Source organism: Callithrix jacchus, chromosome 14 (genome assembly GCF_049354715.1).
Source record: "Callithrix jacchus isolate 240 chromosome 14, calJac240_pri, whole genome shotgun sequence".
In the NCBI taxonomy this organism is placed as follows: Eukaryota; Metazoa; Chordata; class Mammalia; order Primates; family Cebidae; genus Callithrix; species Callithrix jacchus.
The window spans coordinates 105,630,501-105,658,234 of record NC_133515.1 but is presented as its reverse complement, the minus strand read 5'-3'; the positions used below and the strand labels follow the sequence as shown (position 1 = coordinate 105,658,234).

The 27,734-nt window shown below is 44.2% G+C and overlaps 1 protein-coding gene and 1 long non-coding RNA gene across 9 annotated transcripts in view; one reads left to right on the top strand and one right to left on the bottom strand.

Moving 5' to 3' along the window:
- Nucleotides 1-27,734, top strand: part of ASAP2 (ArfGAP with SH3 domain, ankyrin repeat and PH domain 2) — a 210,296-nt gene that overhangs the window by 121,647 nt on the left and 60,915 nt on the right. For all 8 annotated transcript variants that reach the window (XM_054245229.2, XM_035273272.3, XM_035273269.3 and 5 more), the window contains exons 4-9: nt 6,764-6,838; nt 8,494-8,543; nt 11,365-11,494; nt 15,211-15,296; nt 22,414-22,489; nt 22,782-22,868. In XM_054245229.2, the coding sequence (XP_054101204.1) occupies nt 6,764-6,838; nt 8,494-8,543; nt 11,365-11,494; nt 15,211-15,296; nt 22,414-22,489; nt 22,782-22,868 (504 nt within the window). The remainder of the gene's footprint in view (nt 1-6,763; nt 6,839-8,493; nt 8,544-11,364; nt 11,495-15,210; nt 15,297-22,413; nt 22,490-22,781; nt 22,869-27,734) is intronic.
- On the bottom strand, nt 26,368-27,320 carry LOC118147407 (uncharacterized). Its single transcript, XR_004733796.3, has 3 exons — nt 27,099-27,320; nt 26,623-26,751; nt 26,368-26,503 (listed from the first exon to the last, which is right to left on the bottom strand). It is a non-coding gene; the product is annotated as an uncharacterized LOC118147407 (long non-coding RNA).

Genomic DNA, 27,734 nt, shown 5'->3' with positions numbered 1-27,734 from the left:
TGGCGAGACCCCATCTCTACAAAAAATAAAAATAAAAGAGTTAGCACACTGCACTCCAGCCTGGGTGACAGAAACCCTGTCGCAATATACATAGCCTATTTGTTGGCCCAAAGTTAATAGCAGTGATTAAGATTAATAATTTATGTTCAGGTTGCACTTGATGTTTTAAAAAGCCATTTTACATAATGTATTTGTTAAAAGTGAGTCAGAACATAACAGAAAGCCCTATGCTTTCTTGGTGCTAAGGAAAATATTCGGTTGGATTACCCAGGGATAATGTAATTCTTCCCATAGAGCATGAAAATCATTACTCAGAAATGGAGACTGGAGCTGCCTGAGCACAAGGGATGTGTAGTGATCTTCTGGCCATGGTTTTCGTCTCTCTCAGCCAGAGCTCGAGGATGGCGAACGCCTACCTGCAGGCGCGAGGCCATGGGACACACAGGAAGCCCAGAGTGTGCCCGACCCTCAGGCTGCAGGACACACCTGCCAAGAAGAATATTGGGCTCCCATGCACTTGTTCTCTGGCCCAGACTGAGACCAGAGCGGCCGTGTCCTGGGAAATTCTCCCTGAGCCACAAGGCGTGTGTGCTGTGTGGGTTGCATATGCCGAGCTTGGAAAGGCAGAGGCAAGCAGGCTGATGTCCAGGAGTCTGGAAGCTTTATTAGTGAAGCCATCTGATGGGGATTCTATTTATATTTGTGAGATTTTCTTTAAAAAGGAAACACTTTTGTTGAGGCATATTATACATACTATAAAAATCACCCATTTCAAGTGTACACATCAGTGATTTCCAGTAACTTTACCAAGTGGTGCAACCATCACCTTAAATCTGTTTTTAGGACATTTTCTTCTCCCCTTAAGGGCCCTCATACTCTTCTGCCGTTAATCCCATCTTCCCCTCTGCTCCAGGCAACCACTGATCTACTTTTCTGTCTCTATTATAATAATTTATTTTCTGATTAGAAAAGTAATAGTTTCCTATTTGGGGTAATTTAAATAATTCCAAAGAGAAAAACTGTGAATGAAGCTACCCTCTTTGACCTGGCCCCAGGCTTCTCTCTCTCCAGCTGCTGCCTCCTGCTGTTTCCTCGACTGCCGCGGCTGGCAGGGCCCACACCCGTGCTGTGACCACCCTCCACATCGTTCCTTTTGCTCAACCTACCCCTGCCTCCACCTCACAAGACAGAATGCCTCATCTTTTGAAGTTTTGTCTCACATCCGCTGCTTAACAGAGATTTCTCTGGTATACAGGCTAGAAATAATGTTCTCTTCTTTGAAATTACTTGGTGTCTCATTCTTGGCTCTTGGAGTTTCCACTTGGTTGTTAACTTACCCCTGTTTACCAGTGGGGAGAGGCAGTCTGAGGACTGAGGTCATCTCTAGCTTGTTTTTCTTTCCGAACTAATTTGTACTCCCACAGCCCCCTCTCCTGCCATCACTCAGTCCACATATGCCTCCTTTACAGTGGTCATCAGAGCCTTACTTGGAGCCTGGCCAGCATGGCGAAACTCCATCTACTAATAACACAAAAATTAGCCGGAATGGTGGTGTGCCTGTAGTCCCAGCTACTCAGGAGGCTGAGGCAGGGGAATCACTTGAACCTGGGAGGCGGAGATTGCAGTGAGCCGAGATTGCGCCACTGCACTCCAGCCTGGGCAACAGAGTGAAACTGAGTCTTTAAAAAAAAAAAAAAGATAGGTTGTGGTGGCTCATGCCTGTAATTATAATCCAAGCACTTTGGGAGGCGGGCAGGTCTCAAGGTCAAGAGATCAAGACCATCCTGGCCAGCATGGTGAAATCTCGTCTCTATTAAAAATACAAAAATTAGCAGGGCATGGTGGTAAGTGCCTGTAATCTCAGCTACTCAGGAGGCTGAGGCAGGAAAATTGCTTGAACCCGGGAGGCAGAGGTTACAGTGAGCCGAGATCATGCCACTGCACTCAGCCTGGGTGACAGAGCAAGACTCTGTCTCAAAAAAAAAAGAAAGAAAGAAACTGTAATTGGTTATTGAGTGTCCCATTGTCCACTAGGCTGTGGGCCCTGTCCCCAGCATCCAGAGGTTGCACTCACTGCTGAAGTAAATGAAGAATGAAAACAGGCTGACCAAGTGGGTCTGTGTGTCCATGGAGTGTTCACTCTTCTCTACTTGAATGTTTTGCTGTAGGTACCAAAGCTTAGTTGACCTCTTCTCACCCTAGTGTCTGTTATCAACACCTAAATTCTTATTGGAATTAAATAACGATAACCTCAAAATAGACGGATAAACCAAATTGTGAAGAATTTTTTTCTCTGCTGCAGAGAATCTTGTTTTTCCCCATTCACTGATGTGTACATTTATGCGTATACTCCTCCTTCATAAAAAACCTAAGATTCTCTTTAGAAATATGAATTTTAACTTGTGGGCACTTTAACCCTCTTCCCCCCAACCTGCCTTAATCACTGGATGGTTCTCGTGCCTTTGACTCAGCCTTCTGCCCGCCTGCCCCCCACCAGCGACTGTAACCCTCCCCTCTAGGTTGTTTTTGCTGCCTTCTTTCTTACATGTGCCTTGTTCTAGATGGCATGGCATTAGCTCCCAGCCAAGCATGGTTCAAGACCAAATTGCCCTGCGCCAGTGACTCTTATCATGGTCTTTTGTGATCATGTAGATGAGTGGGCAGTGACCATCTCAGGGGTTAGTCATTGGGACAGTTACCCTTCCTTCTTCCCAAGCCCAGGCCATGTGGCCTGACTACCTAAAACCGAAGTCACTGTTTTCTCATCTTTCATTCATGAGGAGCCATTGGAATCTGTACAGTGTAAAATATGCTACTCTGCGTTATTCTTAGAGTTTTATATTCTTTGTGTGTATGTATGTAATTCTTCCTCTGAAAGGGTAGGCATCATATTTCATTTACCTTTGTAAATTTTTTTTGTTTTTTTGAGACGGAGTCTCCTCCAGTACCAGGCTGGAGTGCAGTGGTACTCTCTCAGCTTACTACACCCTCTGCCTCCTGAGTTCAAGCGATTTTCTTGCCTCAGCCTCCCAAGTAGGTGGGATTACAGACATGTACCACCTTGCCTGGCTCCTTTTTGTATTTTTAGTAGAGATGGGGTTTCACCATGTTGGTCAGGCTGGTCTTGAACTCCTCACCTCAGGTGATCTGCTTGCCTCGGCCTTCCAAAGTGCTGGGATTTACAGGCATGAGCCACCACATCCGGTCTCCTTTGTAAATTTACCTGCTGTTGCTGTCTGCAAAATAGGTGCTCAATAAATACACTTGAATGAATGAATTCACTCATGTATTTGCTATGTTTGGTTTAAAGGTATTAATAAAACTAACATTTTATCTGAAGCCCCTGTAGATTCTGTCTTTCACATATTAGATGCTCAGAAAAATATTTAAGTATACTGATTTATTCCATCAATATTTTTCAAGCCTGTATTCTAGGCCAAGCCTCATGCTAAGAGCTCTGGGAAACATAAAATATAATAAAGGTGGATGCTACCCTTTAGAACTTGGGGTATGAGATCACTAAGATGAATGCAGGGAAGAGACTGCCAAGTCCCTTTAAAAATTTAGAAAAGGGGCCAGGTGCGGTGGCTCATGCTTGTAATCCCAACACTTTGGGAGGCTAAAGCGGGTGGATCACCTGACATCAGGAGTTTGAGGCCACCCTAGGCAACACAGTGAAACCCTGTCTCTACTAAAAATACAAAAATTAGCCAGGCGTGGTGTTGGGTGCTTGTAATCCCAGCAACTCAGGAGGCTGAGGCCAGAGGATCACTTGAACCCGGGAGGCAGAGATTGTAGTGAGCCGAGATCGTGCCACTGCACTCCAGTCTAGGTGAGAAAGTGAGACTCCATCTCAAAAAAAAAAAATCTTTGAGGATTTGGGGGCGGGAGGTATCACATTCCGCTGAGGATGCTTAGTAGAGAAGGTGGCATTTGAGTAACTCCTGACGGATGGGAAGGCTTTGAACAGCAGGGATAGGGACGATGTTTCAGTCGAATAGAACAAATTGAGCACATGCATAGAATCAGGGAAGGAGAGAGTTCCGTTTGGAGAAATATGAAGATGAAACATGGCAAATAAGCATGGAGAGTGTGAAATGCAAGAATAAGTTTAGTCTTTATTAGGGACACAGCTCCAGACAAGCCTGCCAGAACTCTGAAGGAGGGCTTAGGGCAGGCAGAGAGTAGGAGACAGTGGCAGGGAGCAGGGGAAGCCATAGCCTTAGTCCTGAGAAGGAGCAGTGAGGCCCAGCCGAGGCAGTGGATGTGAGAATGACATAGAGGGAATGTTGGAGGACGGGCCTGCGTACATAGGGTTAAAACCTGGAATTCATTGAGAAGCATGCTCCACGGCTGGGTGGCAACAGTGGGGTCAGGGATGACTCTTGGGTGTTGAACGAGTGAGGAGGGAGGGAGGGAGGGCTTTGTAGGAAGGATGGGCATTGGAGGGAGCTGGCTCCATATTCAGGTTCTTGGGACTGCCTGCAAGTGTCCTTGCAAGGAGAGGGAAATGTGGACCCTGAGGTGGAGACTGTGACGGGACTTGCATTCCTCACTCACCTGTCTCACTGCCAGGGTTGACAATGACAATGGAAACCTAGGTGTGCTTGCTGTTGTAGGTTACTCATCAGCATGGCCTTCTATTTGTCCCTGTTCCTTCCTGTCATCCCTAAGACCTTGCCTTAAACCACACCTTTCAGCATTTAAAAATTTAATGCTTAAGGCTGAACTTAGCAAGTTATAGCTGTTAACATCATACCTTGGAGGAAGGACAGGTACATGAGAAATGTTGAGTTATCTAGTCCTAGGATAAAAGTTCCCTTAAAAAGTTATTTCTGAAATGACAGTCATTAATTGATTATTTATTTGGCAGAATTGGCTGTTGATGCAGACATTATTACACACCTTACCAGTGTTTTCCAAGTAAATTTCTGTTTCTAATGGGAAAATTTAGGCCAGGTGCGATGGCTCATGCCTGTATTCTCAGCACTTTGGGAGGCCGAGGTGGGTGGATTGCTTAAGTCCAGGAGTTCAAGACTAGCCTGAGCAACATAGTGAAACCCTGTCTACAAAAAATACAAAAAAAAAAAAATTAGGCAAGCATGGTGGCCAGTGCCAATAGTCCCATCTACTCAGGAGGCTAAGGTGGGAGGATCACTTGAGCTCAGGATGTTGAGGCTGAAGTGAGCCATGGTCATACCACTGCCCTCCAACCTGGGTGACACAGTGAGACCCTGTCTCAAAAAAGAAAAAAAAAGTACGCTGAATAGTGTGTAGAAATTGAATCCAATATTGCCTTAAAAATGGTGCCATTTTATCTTCCTATTTAAGGTAATTATACTAAAAATAGAACTTTCCTTTGCTCGATGGTACAGATGAATACATAATGTCCTCAAGTCCCTTCTCTTGTCCTTCTTGTTTTCTGGGCCTATAATCGAGGATCTCAGTGTGTCACAGAAGCCACGGGGGACCAGCAGTGGGACTGGCCATTGGGTTGATTCAGGGAAGTCGTCCAAACCCAGGAAGTGTGAAAGTGGGTTTCGAGCTCGTTTTCCACTTGAGGGAGGGAATCTTTTCAGGCTCCGGACTCTGAAGGCTGTTCCTGACTGAAGCTTCACATCAAGTTGACTTGCATTTGAACTGCTGTCATGGAGACTTGCTTGCTCTGCATGAGCCTGTTGGTTAGGAGGCTTTGATTCCACCCAATTTAATCCATGTGGACAATATATGTCCCCACTCTCTTGCCTTCTTGGTTCTGGGAGAAGAATAGGGGCACCAAGGTTCTTGGCCTTCCTTTCCCATTCATCTCCTTTCCCTAGCAACAGCCCCCAACACACACCCTCACTCCCACACTTTTAATCACCCCCACTGCTCCCCCACAATCACACACTCACAATCATGCCATCCCCCTTACACAGTCACTCACATCCACACACAACCACTCACACCCTACATAATCACACTCATATCCACACACCCTCACACCCCCACCATCACCCCCCACATACATTCACATCCACACTGACAGTCACTCATATCCTCATTCACAGTCACACACACACACATACACACTCATTCACACAATCACTCACATCCTACACAGTCACACACACACATACCCATAGCATACTCACATGCACACAGTCACATCCACACTCACCCCAGCTCACACCCACACATGCACTCACACTCAGACACACACAATTACATGTTCCTTCACACACCTGCACAATCACTCGTACCCACATTCACACACACCCTCACTCATGCATTCACTCTTATACTCAAGCACACATACAAGCACACCTTACCCACCCTCAGTCATACACACTCACTTGTACACACTCATTGACACACACCCTCCCTCCCCAACACACACACATTTATTTTCTCATTCACACCCAGCATTCACTGTGTGCCTTTGCAGCAGACAGAAGACTCTGCCTTTGTTTCCCCTGCTCAGAGCTTCCCATGGGGCCTGGGGCCCAGAGCATCAACCCCAGCACAGCCCAGCTTATGGGTGGAGCTGTGACTTATTGAGAGTTGGAATAAGGGTTTCCTTTTTTATTCCAAGCTTTTGATGTAATTCTGTCATTGACTGTTTTGATACATTTTTTCTTCACTGGAATGAGGCACAGTACGTGTACCGGCTGGGTTTTAGGTGGAGGTAAATCATGATCAAATGTTCTAACATCCTTGCTGTCCTTACTTTAGATTCACAAGGAAGCTGAATAAGAATCTCCTTTTTGTTTCTGTTTTTCAGATTCAGAATATGAACAACATAATCTCCTTCCCTTTGGACAGTTTGCTGAAGGGGGACCTGAAAGGAGTGAAAGGGGTATGACATTGCCATGTGACACTGGGGGCAGCTTTTAGACCATGTAGAGTCACAGTAACGGCCTGCGGGGCAGCGGCCACATCAGTGCATTGTCATTGGGATGACAGGATGGCTTTTTTATTTCCGCTTCCTCTGATTTGCCATCTTGGGATCACCTTTCAGCAAGAACGGTGGTGACTTGTGGCCTTTCTGGCCATCCTGTTGGTGCAACAGACTTGGTGAGGGGAGGAGACTGGGAAGGGAAAGAAACTGCTATTTTGGAAGTGGTGAAGAGTTTCAGTCTCTCCAAGGAGCTGGAAAACCTGTGGGAGAAGTCAGGCTTTCTAGCTGGCATGTTGTCCATTTACCACTGGGAAGGGGTCCTAGCAAGGGTGTATTTTCCTGCTGGGAAGGTCGCACTCATCAGGCATGAGCCTACTTCATTTCGGTGTCCTTCAGAGGATGTTGGCTGTTTAAGATATGCCTAGCCAGTGTAAGCATGCAAGCTGGGAGCTGTTTCAGGGGCAGTGGACAGAGCTAGAGGGGCACTTGCTTATGAGCACGCAGGCTGGGAGCTGTTTCAGGGGGCAGTGAATAGGGCTAGAGGGGCATTTGCTGGGCAGCACGCTGCTCGTGCACATTGCCGGCCCTGACAGATTGCTTTCTCAGGAGACTCAAATTCTTTGGATCTGCACACAATTCCTGGGTCCCATCAGGGATGACTGGAAATCCAGTCTAACCCATCTCTGGGATCTCTACAGAGGCCTCTCAGGGTATCCACAGAGTGTGCCCAGAGAGAGCTGTTCAGACACATTCCCCATTGAGCCTTCAGGGGCTTGGAGAACAGGTATGTGGAGTTAGCCCAACTCACGGGCGGGAAGGCACCCCAGGCAGAGGCAAGGCAAGGGCACGCACAGGGAGTAGGACTCAGTGCTACATGCCAGGCTGCCAGGGCACAGGAGGAGCCAGTTCGTGCAGGGACTTGTATGCCAGATTGTGGCACTTGGGCCCTACCTGAGGCCATTGAAAAGCCAGCAAGTAGTAAACAGCAACAACAACAAAAAGATTTCTGTCTCCCTGGAGAACCCTTTTGAAGGGAGTGTAAGTAGGTAGGGACCATTCGATAGAATTTCCAGTGGCTCAGTAGTTTTTTGGGGCAGGCTTTACCAGAGAGTATGAAGTCCTGAACTGCAGATGGAAGACCAGTAGGAGACCCCAGGAGGATGTGCGGGACCTTTCTATTTCTGTCGTCAGATTTAAAACAGGGTTAGATGTGTTGGGATTCATCTCTCAATTAGAGTGCCTTTCCTTTAGAGAGACATCCTGAAATCTTTGCAGTTTAAATGTTGTCTTTCAGGGTTTACTTTCAGATAAAGCCCAGGGCAGGGAGTAGGGCACAGGTGACACAGGTGGCCCAGGAGTGTCATAACTGGATGGCAGCACCTTTTGTGTGCATTTAGTGTATTCCATAATATTTTAAAAAGAGAAAGAAAAGCATTGCCACCACTAGTCTACTTAAGAGCATGTACTCTAGGTTTTATATTTTTCATGGGATTACATACGTCATTTATTGCAGAAATTAATGCTCCTTTCAGGGCCAGTACAGGGATAAGTAGGTTTATCTTGCATAGAAGTGAATGATTAGTCTTGCCTAAGTTATTCCTCTTTGTTTGCAGGATCTGAAAAAGCCTTTTGATAAAGCTTGGAAGGACTATGAAACAAAAATGTGAGTGTTCTCATTTTTTAAATTACATATAGGTAATTTGAGATTTCAAATTTAAACCAAGCTTTCATTGCTTAAAGGGATTGTCTAACTAAACTTTAATCCAGAAAAGAATTTTTATCAATCCTGTTGCTGTGGTTTGTTTTGATGACAGATGTGTTTGGTGGCACTGTCTTCTTTTAATCTGTCTTCCCCTCTTCCTTTTTCTATGATGTCATAGTGGTTATAGGATGTTATTTTCAGGAAAGTTCACTGAGGGAAGTTGAGACCAATTTCTCTCAGGAGGTATTTCTTTCTGTTTTTGTTTTTAAACACTTTGTCCATTTCATGACCATTTTTGGTAGCAAGGCAGTTTTCAAACTTCATCTTCTTGGTGATTTATGAAAACCACTTAGCTTTGTATCTGTGTTTCTCTAAAATACCAGTTTTCCTGGTTTTAGAAAGAGGGTTCAATACCCATCTCCTTCAGATTCATCTGCCAAAAAAGAACCTGAGGAATGGGGAGTTGATTCTTGGATGTGAACTATGGTTTCTACAAGAAATGGAACTGGTTGCCTGACCTGGAGTCAACCAATAGACCAGACTCTGTTAGTTGTCTTCAGGCAGTTGTCACTTTCCCAATCACAGTTTCTCATCCCTAGAACAGAGAGAGTCAAGCTACAGGGAATTGATCACGCAAGTAATAATGGCTTTAATTATTTTAAGTACTGGAAAGATATGAAGTATGGTGATGTTTACTTTGTAATCTCTGTGCCTTGGGTAATGTTGAGTTTTCTGATTGGAAATAGAAACTTTCATATGAAGCTGTCTGGTAAAGTAAAAGGTATTAAGAGGAAGTCATTTTGAATCTAAGAACAAGTATTTCATTAAATTGTTTGGTTTAAAAACAAAAAAAACTAGCCCTGGATATCTTTTCAGTGGTGAAGAATCACAAAACCCAAACCAGTGAGCACCACACCTTTGCTACTTCTTCTGTCCGTGGCAATCTTATATTTCCATACCTGAGATCTGGAGTTTCATTGATGGTGTACATTCATTCCGAAGCACAGGCAGAGTGTTGACTAGAGAACCCTATAGGTCCGTTCAGCCCGGGGGAGGCCCCCAATGCGGGATCCCTGGTCCATCAGCATCTTTTATCCATGTGCCAGTTGGGTGAAATAAATGGGAAGGGACCAGCAGATTCCTGCTTTGCAGAGGGAAAACCAAGAGTCAGTGGTTTCTGCTGGTCAGCCAGTAAGAGTAATCGAGCCAAGCCAGGAAGCAGATTTCCAGCTTCACTCAGCTGCCCTTGCTGCCCCTCTCCGTGGCTGATAGGAAATGGTCCTGTGTGTGACTAGACCAAGGGCAGAAAGGGCTTTCTGAAGAAGAGTACGTGAGAGTCATCTGGTTCTGAAAAGAAGAGGTGTGGAAGGAGGATAATATCAAATTCTGTAAAACCGTGACACACATGGGTAGGATGGGGACAGAATTCCTCACAAAACCCTAGAATTTAGGAGGAGGGATCAGCACCCTTTAAACTTGAAGTAACTGTAGGATAAATAAAGGAAGTAATTCTTTACTATTAATGTGGGAGAATCATTTATCTCAAGAGGTTTTATGGTATGTAACAATCATAGTAGGTTTTAGATATCTTTAAAATTCCTGGGCAGTAGTCCTATACCTGATTATTAAGAGAAATGACCAGTGTCTGGGCTGTGTCTTGCCTGTGAAGAGGTGTCAGGGACACCTTGGGGTTGTATAATTCTAGTCCCAGGGCCCCTCCAGTTACACTCCCTCCCAGATGCATAAACTCATTAAACAACATCATCCCTCCCAGAAGGTCTCCTGTTTGTTTTTCACTCATATGTTCCTTCAGATCATTGAGAACCTACTCTGTGTCCTGTGGGTACTGTGCAGGGCACACAGAAAAATTACATTTCTTGCCTCTTCTGAAACACTCTAGTCCTCCTCGCCCTAATGATGGGGAGCCCTCTGGAACCCCGAGTAGCCCATTTCATCATTGAACACCTTTGAAAGAATGTGCTCCCTTGGGCCTTGTAGTGTCTACTTTGAGGCTCTACAGAAAGCTCTTCCTCCCTTGTCTTCATGGCAGCTCTGTCTGGTTTTGAGTGCTTTCTATTGGTTTTTGTCTAGTCTCCTTTTCTGCAGAATGACCATTCATGCTATTTCAAGCCCACCTTAGCAGACATGATGTTGTGGCTCCTTTCCCTGGTGGCTCTTCTTTGGATGTGCAGGTGGGTTAGTTGTTACCCTGAACTGCACACTGGACATTTAGGAATACAGGTCAGGCGTGAGATGAAGGTGGAAAGGATAATTAAGCCGACAGCATAGAGAGGTGGTTGGTCATCTTCTACAGTGATGAGCTTGGCGTGATGTGATGAGCGGTGCTGTAGGTCAAGGAGAGAACTGGTGTGGCTTCCCTGAGTGAGGAAGTGACGACAGAGTCTAGAGAGGAAGTCCAGGAAGAGAAACTCCCAGGTGGGGAGTGAAGAGTCAGGCGGTGCCCTTGGGCTGCTAGATGGCCGGCAGGCTCCGAATGCTGACCCTGAAGGAACCCTCCAAGCCCTATGCAGACCTTCCTCTGACCCGTACCTGACTCAAAGCAGGTGCTTAGGAAGTCCTTGTTGAGTAAGTCATGGGAAGCCCCAGCTTGACATCTTCATGAGGACATCTATTTTCCTTTTGAGGGAGTTCAGAGGCTGCCTGTGCTGAAACGTGTGGTGAGCATTGGTCTCAGCAGGCTGGGTACTGGGGTGGCTTCAAGGCTGTCCCTTTGATTTCCATGCCAGGAGGCATCTTGATTGATCCTTCCTTTCACACGTAGAACCAAGATAGAAAAAGAGAAAAAGGAACACGCCAAGCTCCATGGGATGATTCGGACGGAAATAAGCGGGGCGGAAATTGCCGAAGAGATGGAAAAGGAGAGGCGCTTCTTCCAGCTACAGATGTGTGAGGTAAGGCACTGGCAAGGCGGGTCCTGCAGCCCAGGCTGTGCGGGCTCTGCCTTCACCTGTGGGAGCGTCTCACTGATACCAGTGGCTTCAGAGAAAACGCCACCTGCATTTTTGGGCTCCTTTTGCCCCTGTGTTGACATTTCTTTTACTAGGGAAGTCTTAGCCTCCTTTGGATGTACTTGTACCTTAATCCACTCATGAGGGCGAAACCCTCATGACCCAGTCACCTCCCAAAGGTTCTACCTCTCAACACTGCTACATTGGGGACCAAGTTGCCAACACATGAACTTTAGGGGACACATTCAAACCTTATCACCACTCCAGCTCTTTTGGTTACTATTTTCACCCTTTTACATTCAGCCTGTGTACATCTTTGAATCTGAAGTGTGTCTCTTGTAGATTTTATATATATAGCTGGATCATGTTTTTCTTATCAGTTTGACAATCTCTGCCTTTTGATTGGATTAATACATTAACATTGAACGTTACTATTGATACAATTGGATTTACTTGAGTTCTTTTACTTTTTTTATGTCTCGTGTCTTTTGCTCCTTCATCCTTTACTGTTTTGTTTTTCATCGAGCAAATGTTAAAAGATACTCACTTGATGAAAAACAAGTAAATGTTTTAAAATACTCACTTGATGAAACTAATTCTCGGGATAAAGCCTTTAACTAAAAGGGTTCCTGTAGACAGGAGGATGGATGTTTTTATATACTTTTTTTTTTGTAAACATATATCAAGTATAATATAATAGGTTGCATTCTCAAAAGAAAAATACATCTCATGTCTAATCCCACCTTCCTGGCCTGCCTCATAGAGTGGCAGAGAAATCAGGGAGACAGCATGAGACAGGTACTAGGAAACTACTGTGTGTTACACAAGCACAAGGCATTGTTTGTCTTTCTTTCTTTATTTCTCTTTCCTTTTTTTTTTTTGAGATGGAGTTTCGCTCTTGTTACCCAGGCTGGAGTGCAATGGTGCAATCTTGGCTCACTGCAACCTCCTCCTTCTGACAGTTCTCCTGCCTCAGCCTCCTGAGTAGCTGGGATTACAGGCACGCGCCACTGTGCCCAGCTAATTTTTTGTATTTTTAGTAGAGACGGGTTTCACCATGTTGACCAGGATGGTCTCGATCTCTTGACCTCGTGATCCACCCGCCTCGGCCTCCCAAAGTGCTGGGATTACAGGCGTGAGCCACCGCGCCCGGCCCTTTATTTCTCTTTCTTTCTTTCTCTTTTTCTCTTTCATCCTGCTCCTTCTGTAAAGTTTTGTGTCTTGTTAAGAACTGTAATAGAGTTTTACAAATCATCAGGGTGAAATTAAGTAGTAGTGTTTTACAAAGAATGAATTTGGAAAGGGGTATTTGTATGTGTTCAGCTCTTTTTGGTTAGTAAGGTTGAAATCTATTTACCTGAACACTTTAAGACTATTTAAAATGCTTACTGAGTTTTGAAATTCAAGTAACATGTTAAGGTCATAGCCATGACTTGAGGAGTAACTGGGTCCCCACTTGGCTCTGTCATTGCTTCCTGTAGAATGCACCTTGCGCTTGTTACTCCTTCTCTTCTGTGTCCAGGTGAATTGATCCTGTGAACTGATTAAATCATTTATTTTAATGGAAATACACTGTATAGATGATACCTCTAAGTCATAGACTTGAGCCATCTTTTGAGCAATCCTCAGGTAGTGCTGGGTCCCTGGCTCTGCAGAGCCGGCACTTGGAGGGGTTAGGCACTGATGTTTCACATGTGAGTGAGAGATGTGCTGAATGCATGCATAAAGGCGGAGGTGGGCTTATCTAGCAGTGAACTCACAGTTTATCAGGAGAAGACAATCTGATGAAGAATATAGATGTTGGCCAGATAGTCATGGGCTGTGAAGGCCTTGCCATAGATGAAAAAGAGCATTTGAAAAGCAGTTCCATGAGAATCCAACTCTGAAGTAAATTAGATTGCCTCCATTAAAATCATGTTAAAAAGCCGAGCATGGTGGCTCATACCTGTAATCCCAGCACTTTGGGAGACTGAGGTGGGAGGATTGATTGCGTGAGTCCAGGAGTTTAAGACCAGCCTGGGCAACATGGTGAGACCCTGTCTCTACCAAAAAACAGCAAAACCCAAAAAACAAAAACACATGACTTTAAAATTATTCGACTGTTTCCTCAAACTGAAGTTCTCAAGCTTTAAGTCCTTGCTGTTGATTGGGTGTTTACAATTTTAGTTGCCCGGGATCTAATCTAGAAGAGTAGCTTTCTGGCTTTTATTTTAAAGCTGTGGAGCCTTTCCTTCAAAATTAATAAAGAAATTCAGTATGTCAAATAGCTAATACAGATCCTCTGTGAGTGGAGAAGGTTTGAGAGATCCTCTGTTACTGATTATAAAAATAGTATATACTTTTTAAGAAAATTGGTTAATATAAGAAAATATATATAAAAGGAATTTTTAAATGCTCTCTATTTTTTTTTTTTACTTACCCAAAGGTGAGCACTTTGATACTTAACTAAACATCTTTTATATGTCCCTATGTATACATTAAAAATGAAAGTATAAGTAGGTCTTTCTCTCCTGATGCTTTATAACCTGATTATTTTCACTCTCTAGTATGTTGAAGTCCATGTCAGAAATTGTAGGTTTTATTGGCCTAGTGGCTGCACAGTATTTTCTGTATGGATGCACCGTAATGTTAATTTCCACTCATTAAATTTGGGCTGTGGCTATTGTTTACTTTTATAATCAGGATAGCAGTGTATCTTCTTTTCTATTCATCTTTGTAAACTTTTATGGTTATCTTCTTAGAGTAAATTCCTGGGAGTAGAATTTCTAGGTCAAAATGTACATATGTTTAAAAATTTGATACATTGCCAAATATTTAATAAATATCAAAAAGAAAGAGGGAAAGGAGGACCTATAGGTAGTTGTTATAGGCAGAGGGACAATTTGTAGCTTACAGTTTCACAGCAGCTTTCCACCTCCTTCTTAGGCTGCAGAGAGACCTCAGTGAGCATCTGAATTGGGTACCCCTACCCCACCCCCATCCATCCTTTACAGCTGAGAGCCCCTGCACAAAGCAGCAGCTCTTCCAAGGGGCATTCCATCTCAGAGATCATCTCCTGATAGCGGAGGGGATGGGGACTCATGAAGTCCTTCTATTTCCTGACGCTGGTATTATAGCTCTCTGAGGCTTTCCGATATCTTTGTGGTCACTAATGAATTCCAAGTTAAAAATGGCTTTAATTCCTTTCAATTAAACTTTGTGTTTTCCTAACACTCACATTATTTCAAGTGTAAAAGAAATGTCTCAGGACCAAAGACATGATGCCAAGCATCTCAGCTACAAAACGTTAGCAGTTAGTGTTCTTTAAGAAAGGGACCTTGGGCAGAAACATGTTCCAGATGGCTAGAAATCCCATTTATCTGAACCATCCATATTCCTCTTTGCAGCTAGAGTGAAGATTTCTCCTAGCAGGCTAAGATAGACTGTCTTATTACTAGGAGTTTTTGGCACTTAAATATTTAATTATCTGACCATCAGATAATTCATATGGCTCCAAACTAAAAGAAACAATTATGGAATCTAGGAGATACTAAGCGTAGATCATGAGCTCTACCCATTGCAAAAGATGTCAAAGAAGTAGATCATCTCGGTCCTCAGAAACTCCTTTTAAACTCACATTCTGCTTATTTCTGTGACATTTCCTTTTCATTTTTCAACAGTATCTGCTGAAGGTCAACGAAATCAAGATTAAAAAGGGAGTGGATTTGCTTCAGAATCTGATCAAATATTTTCATGCCCAATGCAAGTAAGTTCTTCGTTATGATGTTATCTTAACTGTTTCTTTATGTTTGGCAACTTGTGGTAGGTCTATAGGTAGCTCATAGGGAATATACACTCACGTAGATGTATGTAGTAAGGAGAATGAGGTGCTGACACATGCGACAACACTGGGGAACCTTGAGAACACGTTTAGTGAAGGAAGCCAGACACAAGAGGCCAGGTACTGTATGATCCCATGTCTTTGGAAGGTCAGGAATACGTGCATGCACAGAGACAGAAAGCAGATGAGTGATTGCCACAGCTTGGAGGAAGGAGGAAATGGGAAATGACTGCTAATGGGTATAGGGTTTCTTTGCGGGATATTGAAAATATTCTGGAAGTGAGTGCTAATGATTGCGCACCTTTGCGAATTTACTAAAAGTCACTTTAAAAAGATAAATTTTATGGTTTGGGGATTATATCTTAATTAAAAATAAAAGCATATATACAGTATAGAAAATCAAGAGTAATTGCCAGGTATATTTATTTTTGGCTCTTTTTATACAGGGACAAACTAATTTGACCTATTCCACAACTCTCAGATGTTTGCTAAAAGAGAAATTACATGATGTTAATATTAAATTAAGAAAACACTTTCATATATTACTGATCCTACAGAGCCAGTGACTGTGATGAGCAAAGGAAGATGTTAGTAGAGGAGGAGGAGAGAATTCCACGTGCAGGGGCTGCTCAGTTACTCAGCTTTGCCGTGTATGGCAGCACTTCACAGTCTGACCCACATCTCTCACCTGGCTTCTGCGCCCTGACCGCCAGTCACTGATATAGACAGGCCTCTGGTTCCTTCACTCACTCACCCAACACACTCTTTTTGAGCACATGCTGTATGTCAGGTGCTGGACCAAAGGCCAGAGACACACTGACGTACAGTGTTGGCATAGTTCCTGCTCCATGAATCAAGTAGGAAAGTTGGACTGAAAGAAACAAATTTCTAATTGGATGTTTACAAGAATGTTTTCAAGTATAGGAATCTAAGAAAGAATATAATAGAAGGGCCTGATTTGGATGAAGATTTAGGGAAGGGTTCTTCGTTTTTTGTTTTTCTATTTCGTTCCCTGTTACAGTCTCCACCAACCAGCACAGAGTACCTGGAACACAGTAGGTACTCAGCTGTTTCTTGAACGAGCTGCAGGCCTCTTTGAGTAGACGTGAATCTGAGATCTAAAGTACAAGTAGGAGCCAGCAGATAAGGAGTAGGGAAGAGCATTCCAAGCAGGGTCTACGTCTTAAGGCAGGAAAAAAGGCCAAGGCGATGTAAGCTCGGTGAAAAGGAGAAACTGCATAGAAAAGCCTTAGAGATGTGGACGGCCCCAGACATCTTTCAAAAGGTTTTAGATTTGATCCCAAATGTGTTGGGAACTCTTGAAGAGACTGAAGCGGAGGACCGTTTGTATGTGCTCCCATGCACTGTTAGGGGTTCTGGGGATGTGGTAAGGAGGAAACAAGGTTCTTTCCATCACCACCCTGGGGTCTCATGGTGGGGCAAGTAGGAAACATACAAGCTCATATTTAACTGACTTTCTTACCACGCTGGGGTCTCAGGGGGTCAGGTAGGAAACACATGAGCTCATATTTAACTGAGTTTATGAAAAGGCAAAACAGTGATGAGGAGAGAGACAGTGGGGTTGGTTAGAAGCGGCTTCTGGAAGCTTCTCAGCTGTAACAAGTTTACTCTGCGTATTGTGGAGAAAGAACCAGATGGGACAAAGGTGGATGTGGGCAACTGCTTGAGTACACAGCTCCTGTCCCTGTGCAGCCCAGAGATGACGATGGCCCAGCTGGCCTCGTGACAGCAGGACTGGAAGGGGTGGACTGACGAGAAATCTTTTCCTTGTAGAATTGCCACACCTGTCTGCTTACCTTCCCAGAGCAGGCTATGTCGCCGGTGGCCTACCTTTGTACACAATTGTTTCTTTTCCTAGAAGGCCTCTTTCCTTTGTGCCCTCCCTGTCTTCTCTTCCTTTTAGAACCCAGCTGATAGATCATTCCTGCTTTGCAATGCTTCTTCCTTTTGGAATTCCTTTTCTTCCTCCTGTGTCACCACCACATCCTCTGCTTGTCTCCATGACGACATCTTCTTGTGTCTCTGTGCCACTGAACTATACACTCTTAAGGAAAGAGCCATGTCATTGTTTTATATCTGGGGCGTATGGCACATTTACCTGGCACATACTTGCAGCAGTGAATTGCACTGTGGAATTCAACTGAGCTCTGCTTTGGAATTCTTACTACAGCTTTGATGAGGCTGCATTTCTAAAGCACTTGAGGTCAGGCAGCAAAGGAGGATGTGCTGAGTGGTTCATCCAAAGTTAAAAGAGAGCTCCAGCCATTTAAAAAAAAAGTGAAATCATGTCTTTTGCAGCAACAGAGTTAGAACTGGAGGTGATTATCTTAAGTGAAACATGCCAGCCACAGAAAGACAAATATCACATGTTCTCACTCCTAAGCGGGTGCTAAGAAAAGGCATACCCGTGGATACAGACTGGAGTGACAACAGATTCTCAGGAGGGTGAGGGGAGTGGGGAGGATGAGAAATTATTAATACTTAATAGGTACAATGTATGTTATTCTGGTGATGGATACCCCAAAAGCCGTAATTTGACCACCAGGCCTGTAACAAAACTGCACTTGTACTCTATGAATTTATATTAAAAATTTTTTAAAGAGCGCTCCAAGCTTAGAAAAACATCCTTAGAGGGTAGAAAAGACCTTGAAATTGTTTAATTTTCAAGGTGAATTATTTTATGGAGACTCAAAATTCTAACTTTGTGATGAGCATGCAGATTACTTCTTCAGCTCTCATGTCAGGCAATTTAGGAAGTGGGTCGCTTCCTTGCTGATACTTTATTTTTAAGAAGAAGTTATTCTGGGATTTCCTCCCTCCCCCCCACCCTTTATTTTGCCCAAACTAATGTTGGGTAGCAACAGACCACTTGTGTAAGAGTGAAGTAGATGGCCTTTTATGGACATGAGCTCAGTAACCTTTAAAAATACGAATCTTCCATTACTTCGTTTTTGGGTATGAGGGAGAGTGTGTAGGCTGCCTGCTCTTCAAATCAGTCAAGCAGCTTTGACTTTCTTGATTCACATTCCGGAAGATGCAGCGTAGAACCCAAGCCACTTAGCTGAGGGTGAGAGGAGCTCGCAGCCATGCGTGTTTCCACATGTGGGAGCACTTCATTCCCCCATCGCACACGCCCGGTCTCCGTTTCTCGCCCCCAAAGCCGTGCCTGGTGGGTGCTGTGCCCTGCTGGGCAGACGCGAGCCTCTGCACACTGCTGTGCTCCCCCAGGGAGAAGAGGCCACTGTGTAAACAAGATTCCAGGGCTCAGGTTTGGCTGTTGACCCGTGGAACTATTTAGATATGTGTTATTTTGCTTTTTCTTCATTTTTCTTTTCACTTTAAGTGTTCTTAAAGAATACTTCATGTTCTTTGATTTTTATTTTAAGGAAGGAAGTTTCATCTCAAGATATTCCTGAAATATCTTGAAAATTTGTCTTATTTGCCTTTACTGCTGAACATTGAAGATCCTGTACTTGAGTGGAATCCAGAAATAGGGCATTATAACATTATAAAACAAAGACAGCCATGGTTTGGCTGGGTGTGGTGGCTCATGCCTGTAATCCTGCTACTTTGGGAGGCCGAGGCAGGCAGATACCTGAGGTCAGGAGTTCAAGACCAGTCTGACCAACATGATGAAACCTGGTCTCTACTAAAAATACAAAAATTAGCCGGTTGTGGTGGCGCATGCCTATAGTCACAGCTACATTGGGAGACTGACACTGGAGAATTGCTTGAACCCAGGAGGCAGAGGTTGCAGTGAGCCAAGATTGTGCCACTGCACACGACACCGTGTCTCCAAAGTAAAAAATAATTTAAAAAAGACATCCATGTTCTGGAAGGTAGTGATGAGTGTTGCATTGTCTTGCTCTTTGAGCCAATACCTGCTGGAAGCCACTGTGACCAGTGTTGCTCAGTGAAGTTGGGGTGTGTGGCTGAGATGAGGCTCAGCCCCAGATGCTGCAGAAGCTCATAGAGGATGGAAGGACAGGTGTTACAGGGAGACCCCATTGGCAGACACTGCATTGGGGTGTGGTGGTGTGAAGGCTACGGGAGGGACCCCAGCATGGTGCATGAGCCCAGAGAAGGAAGGGGCTACTCTGCTTGGGTGGGTTTGATGATTGCCTGTAAGTGGGCATATTTTAAAGGCTAGAAATATGCCCTTTCTAGCCTGGTGAGGCAAGTTAGAAAATGTTTAATAGACAACAAAATTTGGTTGGGTAATGTTGATGGTAAAAGTTCTGTGAAGCTTGGTAAAGTGTTAATGGGCTCAACTTAAGAAAATTTGCTGGGACCATGTACTTAGGACTGTCACAGTGACAGCAGCCAGTGGAGGGGGAATAGTGCTCCTTTTCTTGAGGCTTTCCCTGACGCCAGGGCTGATTGCACTTTGAAGGGGTGTCTGGGTGCCAAGACATGCCTCAAGCAGGGTACAGGAAGGTCGGTGCTTTGAAGAATCAAATGGAGGAGTTTTTCCAGGTAGGTGGATAATGAAGATTGGCTGGGCTATTACAAAAATGAAATCGAAATCGAAATCCAAATTCATATTGTTATTCCAAGTACACCAGTCAATGTCATGCTGGAAACTGTCATGACGAGAAACGAGTCTCTGAGCACTTGATTCCACTACAGGGCTCATGCTCACGCTCGTTCTAGTGTGTGCTTTCTCTCTCGCGTGCGCATGCATACACATGCTCTGTGTGTGTGTGTGTGTGTGTGTGTGTGTCTCTCTCTCTCTCTCTCTCTCTCTCTTTCTCTGTGTGTGTCTCTCACGCGAGTGCGCTCTGTCTCATGCGCTCTCCCCCTCCCCCCTCCCTCCCTCTCTCTCTCTCTGTCTCTCTCTCTCTCTTTCCATGGGGAGGGTTGCCAGGTCGCAAAGGTTCTTGGAGCTGTACACCTGCTCCCTCTCCCTGGGGTGGTTTTCCATTTATCACCTGTAATATATTTTTTACTCCTTATCTTAGATCTTAAATATCTCATTCCTCCTATTTCACAAGAATATGAAATGATTAAGAAAATAGTCACTAAAGTAAAACATGTAAATAAAATATAAGAATCAGATGAGTTCAGAAACATATTCTGTATTCAGAAAAAAAACCGGTATACAGGAACAACCATAGAAAATAAAGAATTGTGTGTCTGTCTAAAGATGAATGAGAACATTCAAGCAGCCTGACCTCTGTGACTCCTAATAAACGCTGGTCAGGGTTCATTCCCTACAGCCTTTGTCCCTCTCCTTCCTCCTTGGAGTTGCTGCATTAAATGCCACACTGCAGTGTTTCACAGCACCTTGTGTGTGTGACACACTTTGTCTGGGAAATGCCCACAGAGCTACTGCTGAGTTTAAAAGAAGTAAACATCACCTCACATGACACATGTGAAACCCAGATCACTTTTTAGATAGTCTCCTTGGTATCCAATAAACTGGCTAAAGTTGGTGACAGTCCATCCTTCATTAACTCATTTATTCATTCAGTAAATGGCCTGTGCTTGAAATATGCCAAACTTTGTGGGTACTTTGTACCACCTAGAACTTCAGATCTAATGAGTGAATTCTGTTTTAAACAATCACACTAAAGAATACATAATTGCAGTTGCAGCAAGTGTTTTAAAGCAAAATGCAAAATGCTCTGAGAGAGTATGACAAGGCTTCTTATAGGGGATTGTCTTGTAGGCGATTAAGGAAGGCCTTGCTAACCAGGGGATGTTTAACCTGAAACTTGAAGAATGAGTGGGAATCAGCCAGCTGAAGGCGACACACCTTAGGAGAAGCCTTTAGATAGAAGAAACGGAATGCAGAGGGCCTGGGGCAGGAAAACTTGGTGGCCATGGAGGGAGGGGGAAAAGGCGGATGTGTCTGGAACCGAGTGAACGAAGTGGGTGGTAGAATGGTGTGGGTTGAGGCTGGAGCTGCAGGCTCTGGCCGTATCACATGGGCGCTGAAGGCCTCATTACAGGTTAGCACTTTTCTCCTTAGTTCCTGGAAGTGTCCTTTCTTCATTCTTCTCAAAAGAATTACACACAGCGCCCTCCAGAGGCAGCACTGAACGCCAGCCCATGGCTGCAGTGGAAAAACTTGACCAGCTTCTGTTGTATTTCCTGACTCACTTGTTACAGGTGACCTCACGTCATTGAGTTCTCAGCCTTAAAAAAAATCCTCTTGATATTTTGTCTCAAGTTCTCCATCCACGGTTTCCCCCCACGATACAGAGTGTGGCCACCAAAGCTGCTTTGTTCTTTTCTGCATTCTCTCTCTCTCTCTCTCTCTCTCTCTCTCTCTTTCTCTCTTTGTCTCTCTCTCTGTCTATCTCTTTTCTGAGAAAGTCTCACTCTGTCACCCAGGCTGCAGTGCAATAGTGCAATCTTGGCTCACTGCAACCTCTGCCTCCTGAGTTCAGGCAATTCTTGTGCCTCAGCCTCCCGAGTACCTTTTTGTATTTTTTTTTTCTTTTTGTATTTTTAGTAGAGATGGGGTTTTGCTATGTTGGCCAGGCTGGTCTGGAACTCCTGGTCTCAAGTGAGCCTCCCACTTTGGCCTCCCCAGATCCCTCACCCTGAGATTACCGGTGTGAGTCACCATGCCCGGCTTCTGCATTCCTTCTCTTTCCCATGTAGGGGCCGCCTGTTGCGACGCATTCTTTAGTGTCTTCCACTTAGGCCCCATGGCCTTTCTGGCCTTCGATACTTCCGTTTGGATACTCAGAACACTCCAAATCAAAGTCCTTGCTGCCTTTTGTCAGTAGACCCCTTTCCTGTTATAAACTGAAAATCAAGGCTTCATTTTATATGAGTCAAGGAAACTCAAATACCTAGGCTTATTGCAATTCCTTTTCTATTCGCCCCTGCTAATTTTGAGTGACATTCTATTCTTGGTTTGCCTGATATTTTAAGTTCTGTTCATGCAGTCTTTTCCACCAGGAGTTGCATAATGACTTCAGTCACTTTAAAGAAGTTTTTTAATCCGTCTGACAAAATTATTTTTCCTTTGTGAAGTGTCATTTCTGTTTCTTCCTTTTCCTGCTAGTTTTTTTCAGGATGGACTGAAAGCCGTGGAAAGCCTCAAGCCTTCCATTGAAACGCTTTCTACAGATCTTCACACGGTGAGTAACTTTCCTCCCACAACGGTGTTAAAACCATCTTAATGCAACAAACATCTTCATCTAAATGTTGCTTCTGTGTAATCCTGTGTTTTCATGCTGAGCTGCCCACATGGAGTGTGGCATTCCCACGACTGTCCTCTGTCTTGGTGGGAGGGAACGTTTGCCTAGCGAGGGAAGGAGTTGTTGCATTGTTTGGAAACGCCCTGTGAGCACCAATGTTTCACTATACGTCTTAATTCAGTCTTAATTTTCTGACTTGTTCTGTTTTGTTTGTGTGTGTGTGTATTTAAAGATCAAACAGGCTCAGGATGAAGAAAGAAGGCAGTTGATACAGCTTCGAGATATTTTGAAATCCGCATTGCAGGTTGAACAGAAAGAGGTGAGGGGATTTAATTTTGAAAGATTGCAGTTTTATCCCCATGTCTTGGAGGCTTTTGGCCTGAAGAACCCGAAGTTCTTGTCTTCTAGGAGCTCACAGTTCACTCGGGCTATGTCAGGTAGCAGTAAAACATTTAATGTATTCTTGCAACTTAGTTCTATAAAACCATCTTGTAGAATATGTTTATTTCAGGGAGAAGCGTTTACTACATACATGGCCTTCGTGGCGGTGTCTAAACCCTGTGCTGTCAGTTGCTAGATAAGGAGCTCTCGGTGGCCTCATCACAGAGACCATGTGTCATTTGTGCCTGTTTATCCTATATGTGACCCTCTGTCGTTTCCCTGCCCTGATGTGCGTGGACTCTGCCACTTTGGGCCTAGGCACGAAACAGGAGAGCAGCTGGGGCTGTGCCAGCCCCGAGGTTGTGTTCTATAAAATATGAGGTATGAGATTTTCTTACAGCTGCCTCCATCATGACAGGCAGAAATCCTTAGTTCTCTTACTTCCCTTCTTCCTGTAATGACGTCACCGTGTGCTAACATGTCAGCAGGGACAATCTGTGTTTTGGGGACTTGTTTTAAAAAAGCCATTAAAAAGTAAATTTTAAAGATAATTGTACTATGTTTTCACTATAATGTGGGTATCATAATGTGAATTTAGCATAAATCCATTTTCTTGTCAATAAAAGGAATGTGTCTAAACATATATCTAGTGATTTTAGAGAAATTGCTAAACTACGTGACAGAGCATAAAGTTCCCTGTTGGCAGTTTGATAATCTCTATTTTCTTGTACTATAACTGAATATTGTTATTTTTCTCCCAAATGCATTTACCTTTTGTGACCGAAGTCTAGGAGAGTAAGTAGTTCAGTATTTTAATATAAATTGTAGAATTTTGCATGCTTTATTCATGAACTTATATATATGTCTTTCTTTATATATTAATGACTAGTAGCATTTTTTATTTTAAACCTTCACCTTTCATTGTAGTAGGTTTTATTAAAGGCTGAAGAGTTTGCACAAACATTAGGGAAGTGGACATTTTCCAGGTTTACAGTTTATATTGTTGCTGCTGTTCCTTTGTGAGGATGAAGCCGTTCCCTCCCTCCCTCTCCTGCATGGCTGAATTCTAGACATTCTTCTAGTCCCTCTGAAACCCCACCTCTGGAGCGCTGCCTCTGATCACCCCAGCCCACAGTGATCTGAGTTCACAGAGCACGTCCTATTTGAAAGCCCCATTTCAATCACAGCCTATTCCTCTTTTTGAGTGTTGGCCTTGCTGTGAGCGCACAGATGCCTTTTCTCCAGCTGGATCTTGAGCAGCCTAAGGATGTCCTACTGCCTTTGGAGGCATTCCTCCATCACACTATAGTGCCACAGCACTCATTTAGTAGAATTTCGGTAAACATGGGTCAATTAAGTGAGACATTAGCAGAGCAAGGTTATATTTAGTGCCAGAAATGACCTACAACACAGTGACTTCCTCCTAGTCTAGAGAATGTATACTCTGCACTTTGATATTTCCAAACATGGGATATAAGCACAAAAAGAAAAAAGAACTTGGCGTATAGAGAAAATAGTGGCCTAGTTGTAACTAGTGGAGGTAGTGCGAGGGTGGGAGCCAGAACGCGGTCCAGCTGTCCAAGGTGGCTGCTCCCAAGCCTGCCATTAGAAATGGTCAAGAGCTGCCTTTGTCTAAGAAGGAGGATCTAACCCATGAAGCAAAGCCCAGGTTTAAAATATGGCGAGCAGCTGCTGGAGCCAAATACCCCTCTGCGCACAGTGCAAAGGTTGTGTTTGCTTTGGCTGTGCAGAATTAGGAGGTTTGGGAAAAATGGGCCGTTGTGAGAGAGCTGGTTATTTACAGCTTTGCAGGAAAGTAACAAACTTACCAGCACAGACCAGAAGTGCTTTATAGTTTGTTGGTTTTTGTTGACCCAGCCCATCTGCCCCTGATTGCACAGAGGGTTCAAATGAGCCTCCTTTACTGTTCCTCTTTGGCTCTCTGCTCAGTTGGCTCCTTGTCAAGATGTAACTCAGCAGTCTCCTAGTTGTGAGTGTGTTAATGCTTTCTGTGTATTATGCCCTGCATTGCTTTTAGGTGATGGCATTCAGCAAGTTGAACAATCTTTGAACACAGTTGCAAGTAATGAGCAGATGTGAATATGCTACATTTTCTGTGTTTTAAAATGATTTTTATGATGGGAGGCTTCCATCTTGTATACCTCAAATTTGCAATAAGAATTGATCATGTGGGCATTATCGTTTAGGCTGTCATTGTTGGATTTTCTTCTGTGACTTAGAAAACTGAAGGTGTTAGAGGATTTTTATTCAGTGTTACAAAAATTCTAGCCCTGCCTGTACAATCACAGTTCATAGAAATTAAGTAATGTGCCCCAGAGAAACTGCCTTGGTGGTTGGTAGAAGCCAGTGCTCCTCATTCTCTTCCTGTAAATCTCAAGCGTCAGTTATTGAAGGAATGAAGAGTGTGGCCATTCCAGTGTGGTAGCTTCAGGCTGCTGTTTCTCTGTGACTCTGCAGCTTTGTTTTGGTGCGGAGCCTGTGCCGCTCTAGTCCCAGTGACCTCACACTTCCCAATCACTGACCATTCATGTTTTGTTCTTGATATTTTCTGCTCTCTTTAAGAATACTATTCTTTGGTATTTCCATTATTTTTCTTTGTGAAGGTTTTCATACTTATAGTGCAGTGACCACCCATAGTGCAGTATTATACAGTGAGGACCCATCTATGCACTACAGTGTTTGATGTTTGGAGGAGATTCCATCTGCAGAGTTAAACCCACTGGTACTACTCATCTTTGGTTGGGCTCTCTCCCTGTCAGCCTTGCCTCCTGCCTTCCCCATCCCACGTCGTCCATCCAATGGCATTCTGCCAGGATGGACCCCGCTAGGGTGCTGGCAGAGTCCCAAAGCCTCATCACTGGTGTGCAGACTCTCTGCTGTTTGATGTGGAGAACCCAGACTTGTGCCCTTCTACGGGGAGGGTCATCCTCTGGGCTGTGGTCTCAGAGATCTGAGTGCTGAAACCATCATGTTTTCCACTCTGCAGATCTCTCTCTCTCTCTCTCTCTCTCTCTCTCTCTCTCTCTCTCTCTCTCATCTCTATCTCTATCTCTATCTCTAATCTCCCCTCCGCCCTGTTATCTTTGCTCCCTCTTTTTTGACCATCCTGTCTAGTAGCATGTGGTGGAACAGTTTGTGCCACCCAGGCAGCCAAGGTCCACCACAGCCATAATTTTCTTCTGCCTCTGGCTTTGCTGTCTGGATTTATGTATCTTACATACCTGAATCTGCCCTTCATCAGAGATCTCTGCCAGTAGCCGCCTGCCTGCCTCTCCTGCCAAGCTGCTAGGTAGCCTGGCTCTGGTCTCCATGTCAGCCTCCGTGGAGGACTCATTTGTTGATTCACACATCCAGCTACCCTTTCCTTCACTGTTAGTCTAAGCCAGCGCTGCACAAACACAACAGAACAAAATGGATCCATGTCTGCAACTTTATTCTGCTAGAGAGAGAGGAAGAGTGCCCTTGCTGGGCTCACACAATGGCCTCACATCCAGGATCTGACTCTGGTCTATTCCACATCAGACCTGTTCTCTGGAGTCTTTTAAAAATTACCTGCAAATAATGGAGAATAGGTGGTAATGGGATTTGGAAGCACTGCTCTTAGGCCAGGGCTCAGGGCTTGGCTCAGCAAGGCCTCTAGCTCCCAGTTCTGCCCATGTGGGTGGACACACCTGTTCTATCTTTAGAAGATGGGGAATGAGTTGGACATCACAGCTCTGCTGGACAGAGAAACTTTATGCTTCCAGAGATGACTCCTCAACCAGTTTGTCAATCACAGGAATTGTCTGGACACAGACTTTCTGAGAAGTGAGCAAAAATGTCAGCTTTTTATGCTATACTAGAGTCTTAGCTCAAGATTCTTTTGTTATTTGTAAACCCGTATGAGATTTGTACTGCAGCCAACATCCCCCCTTTGCCTTCCATTCCTGGAGATTTCAGATATTAGAGTCTACTGGTCATCTGGGCCAATCTGTGTTGGCCAAATCAAATGACTAATACTTTATAGGGCCACAGAAAAGTGAAGATCAAGGATGATGCCTGAGCTCTGAGAACTTGTCTGGGTGTCACAGGATAGAGGATATTAGACACTGATAGAATTTCATGAAAGCCTTTTGAGGTTCCACCAAGTGCCCACTTCCCTACATACTCAGGCACACAAACAGTCCCTGCACGTTGAGGCTTTGTCAGTCGAGTTTAGGTTGTCTTTATCTTTCTTAGGAAAGTGGAGAGTACATTGGAGCCTCCAAGAATTGGGGCAACATGGACTGCCCTGGCCCCTCTTATTTCCAGAAGGAGATATTCTTTTCCCTTGAATAGTATTCTAAAAATCAAAATCTTGGTCATGTGAAAGGGCCAGTTTCCTCTGTCTGGCCTTCACTGGTCAGGCATTTTGTACAGGCTAACAAAGGCTATTGTTACCTCAGAGTCACCTAGAGGATGCTGAAGTAATTTGTGCTAAAGCAGGTTCAATTCTATGTTAAACAGATTATATTCCTCTTTTTTATGAATGTGAAGTTTTACAGGCTAGCTTAGTTGAGATTTGCCTGCATGCTTTAATTGGTCTAAAGAAAAAACAGGGTAATTTCTCCCTCAACTTCTGGCACAGGGTCTGATCCTATTGAGAAGAAGAATATCCTTTATCCTGTTCATGACACCTGAAAATGGCACTGGTTAATATGCATGGCACGAACAGTGTTGCGGTGTTGTCATGTGACTTCACCACCTACTTTGTGCAGGGCTTTTCTTCCTCCCCAAATCAGTAGACGGATTTCTTAGTTGTGCA